Below are 2,926 nucleotides of genomic sequence, written 5' to 3'. Positions count from 1 at the left end.
ATGTTATAAGAATAAAAAAATAATAATGATGTTCAGAGAGAGAACAGCAGCTGATCAGAACATCCCCAATAATAATGTGATATAGAGACATAGATTTAGAACAAAAGGAGCATATCTATGTTCAAAGGTCGGTAAAGAATGGACAGATTTATTCATCCACTAAAAAAGGAGGATTATTCTGTTCTCAGCTTTTCTACGTTCATATTTATGATCAGTTTATTTTTGCGTCTCATTTGAACAATAAAATCATTTCTATGTATTTCTACTATAAACTCTAATAATCAGCGTCTTTATTAAACAGCATGAATTATATTAACGACAACAATAATTCTTCTGATAGGAATTAAATTAATTAAATAAAGTTTTAACAATTTTTTATTTGATTTCTGGGATTAAATGATTCCATCCGAAATACGGAGAAACAAAAGATTTTTTTTTTTTTTTTGTTCTGAATTTGAAAGTTTTAAATCCTCATTTGGTGAATTTAATGATTCCCATCTAACTGGAATGGAAGGAAAAAAAACTGGACTGGTTTGTTTAGGAAGGTAAAGATGGCGGTGAAAATGTGAGCCAGCTTTCCCCGCCTCAGGTTAGGACGGGGCCCCGTCCCGTCTAGAAGCGGCCCTGCTAGCATCGGCTCAGCGATAAACACTTTGAACCAAGGTGGACATAAAGCTTCATTCCTTCTGATTCCGTTGATAAAGTATAAAATCATCTTTTTATGATGTGATTTATTTGGCCTCTGATTGATCAGAAGGAAGCAGGAAGAACCAGAAACCCAGGTTTACCTTCCCAAAGTGGCCCCTCCCCAACACAGCAATCAGCCTGAAGTCCTGCAGGGACAGCGGTCCTTTCCTTTGCCTGAAGACAACAGGAACCATCAACAGACCATTTTAAAAACACCATAGAACTAACAGCATAGAAGCTGCCCACGCCGTGTCTGTACCTGCCGGCGGACGGGGTTCGGACAGGGGACTCGGGGACCAGAGGAGAGAGGGACTCGATGTCCGCTGGGGGGTCCTTTCAGAGAACGGTAGGAGGCAGACATGAGGAAACAGGGTGAGGAAGGGGTGAGGAAGGGGTGAGGAAGGGGTGAGGAAGACGAGGCTGGGAGGAAAACATCTGTGCTGCTTTCTCTGACCTTAAAATATGCGTCCATCTTATTCTGACATTTCAAATGAATATTTCTTCCTTTTAAATGAGAATAAAAGTTAAAATGATCCCTGATGACACACCTCCCCCACATCCCGACTGTCCTCCCTCTCTGTCTGCCTCAGTGGAGTCACAGTGTCCGTCTCTCTCCGGTAGTCTCCTCTGATCGGAGACTCGTTGTCCAGACTCAGTTTCTCCACTGAGATCTCCCTGAAAGTTTGACACGAACAGAGACGTTGCCACGGCGACGGACAGACAAAACACAACAGGAGCATTTAGACACGCCCGGTCACCGGGAGAGACAGGATAGAGGATGGAGGGAAGGCGTTTGGGCGGCGGCGGCTCTCACCCGGGGCCCAGACTCAGGCTGTGAGCGTTGGGACTGTAGGTTCCAGAGTTGTTCACCGTGGGGATGGCGTTCCGGAGCAGCCGCACCCACGTCCCGATGTCCACGTTCATCTGACGCGCCCGAAGGAACGCCTTCCCTGGAGGACCAAGCATGGAGAGTCTGAGCTTCGCATCTTTATACGCTTTGAATCTTTGAAACTCATTACAGCGCGTTTTAAAAAGCACCGCCCCTTTACTGAGGTCGACCTTAATGGGTCACAGAATGCGTAACCATCATCATAGATGAATAACGAAGGTTCAGGGGGTGAAAGGGACATTTAAACCCCATCAACTCCTCCTTTCTCTGCAAATCTCACTATTCTAAACTTCCACCATAAAACAGTGAATCCAAACGAAGCGCAGAGTTGATGTAAACTCAGGGATGTTGCCTTATTTGGTTCTGGTCTGGACTTTTATAACACCCTGAAATTAACATCCATCCCAGCCCACTGGGCCCAGGAACATGAATAGAGGAAGATGGCAGACAGCAGTTTAGCTGTTCAGCCTACAGGTGGGTTTATTTCTACAAGAATTACAGAGCAGGAAGTTTCTCTATTGAAGATGAACCAGAAGGACGGGAGGAAATGCAGCGTTCCAGGCTGACCGGAGGAAGAGGAACATTTTCAGTCTTCCCAAGGATCCAAAGACTCGACAGGCATGGATTATTTTAGTCTATCTGAAGATCCCTGCAAAGTTTGATGCTCAGATGTTCATTTTTTGAGGTGGGAAAACCCCGAGCATTAACTGATTCACCACTAGAGGGAGCCAAACATAAACAGAAGCGTGTCTCTTTCCCACCGTGCTGCTTTGAGAAGACCTTCTTCTGTCTCTGGAGGCGAGGAACTCTCTCGATGACCGGGTTGAAGAAGGTCACCTGGAAACAGCCCAGGTGTTTGCATCAGCTCGTTGGAGAAGCACAGGATGTTGTGATAAAGGTTCATCCAGGTGTACCTCAGCCAGCAGCAGGCCCTGAGGCTCCAGCTCCACCTGGACTCGGTGCTTCTGGTTGTCCAGGAACTCCTCCAGCTTCAGGTACTTCAGGGCGCACAGCGAGCGATAATCCTTCCAGTAAACTGCGATCTCCAGCTCTCTGGACTGAAACACACACGGTCGTTTCCTTCGTTTTTACGATGCATTTACTCTGGGGGGGTGGGGGGGTATACTAACCCGTTCCAGCTCCACGGTGAAGGTCTGGTCCCAGGCCTGCTCTCCCACCGTCCTCCAAGCCGTCTGTCCCACCACCGTGTTATCCAGCTTCAGCACGGCGCTCACCTCAGCTAAAAGACACAGACATGACTTCCTGTAGCACAGAACTGCAGATAGATCTGCTGATTCTAATTTTTTAATCTGACTTTGTTGAAATAAAAGTCAGGAAGTCTTTTATGAA

The 2,926-nt window shown here is 46.4% G+C and overlaps 1 protein-coding gene across 1 annotated transcript in view; it reads right to left on the bottom strand.

The window, feature by feature from the left end:
• LOC107103040 (serine/threonine-protein kinase N2-like) overlaps positions 1-2,622 on the bottom strand; it is a 7,937-nt gene extending 5,315 nt beyond the window's left edge. Inside the window, exons 1-6 of the mRNA XM_015402554.1 lie at positions 2,491-2,622; positions 2,338-2,413; positions 1,502-1,637; positions 1,236-1,362; positions 947-1,020; positions 789-861 (exon numbers count right to left, since the gene is read on the bottom strand). Coding sequence (XP_015258040.1) covers positions 789-861; positions 947-1,020; positions 1,236-1,362; positions 1,502-1,611 — 384 coding nt within the window. The 5' untranslated portion in view covers positions 1,612-1,637; positions 2,338-2,413; positions 2,491-2,622. The remainder of the gene's footprint in view (positions 1-788; positions 862-946; positions 1,021-1,235; positions 1,363-1,501; positions 1,638-2,337; positions 2,414-2,490) is intronic.
• Between the last annotated feature and the right edge of the window lie 304 nt (positions 2,623-2,926).

This window comes from Cyprinodon variegatus, unplaced genomic scaffold (genome assembly GCF_000732505.1).
Source record: "Cyprinodon variegatus isolate N-32 unplaced genomic scaffold, C_variegatus-1.0 Scaffold1365, whole genome shotgun sequence".
In the NCBI taxonomy this organism is placed as follows: Eukaryota; Metazoa; Chordata; class Actinopteri; order Cyprinodontiformes; family Cyprinodontidae; genus Cyprinodon; species Cyprinodon variegatus.
The sequence above is the reverse complement of the archived record's forward strand: the minus strand, read 5'-3'. Positions and strand labels throughout refer to the sequence as shown.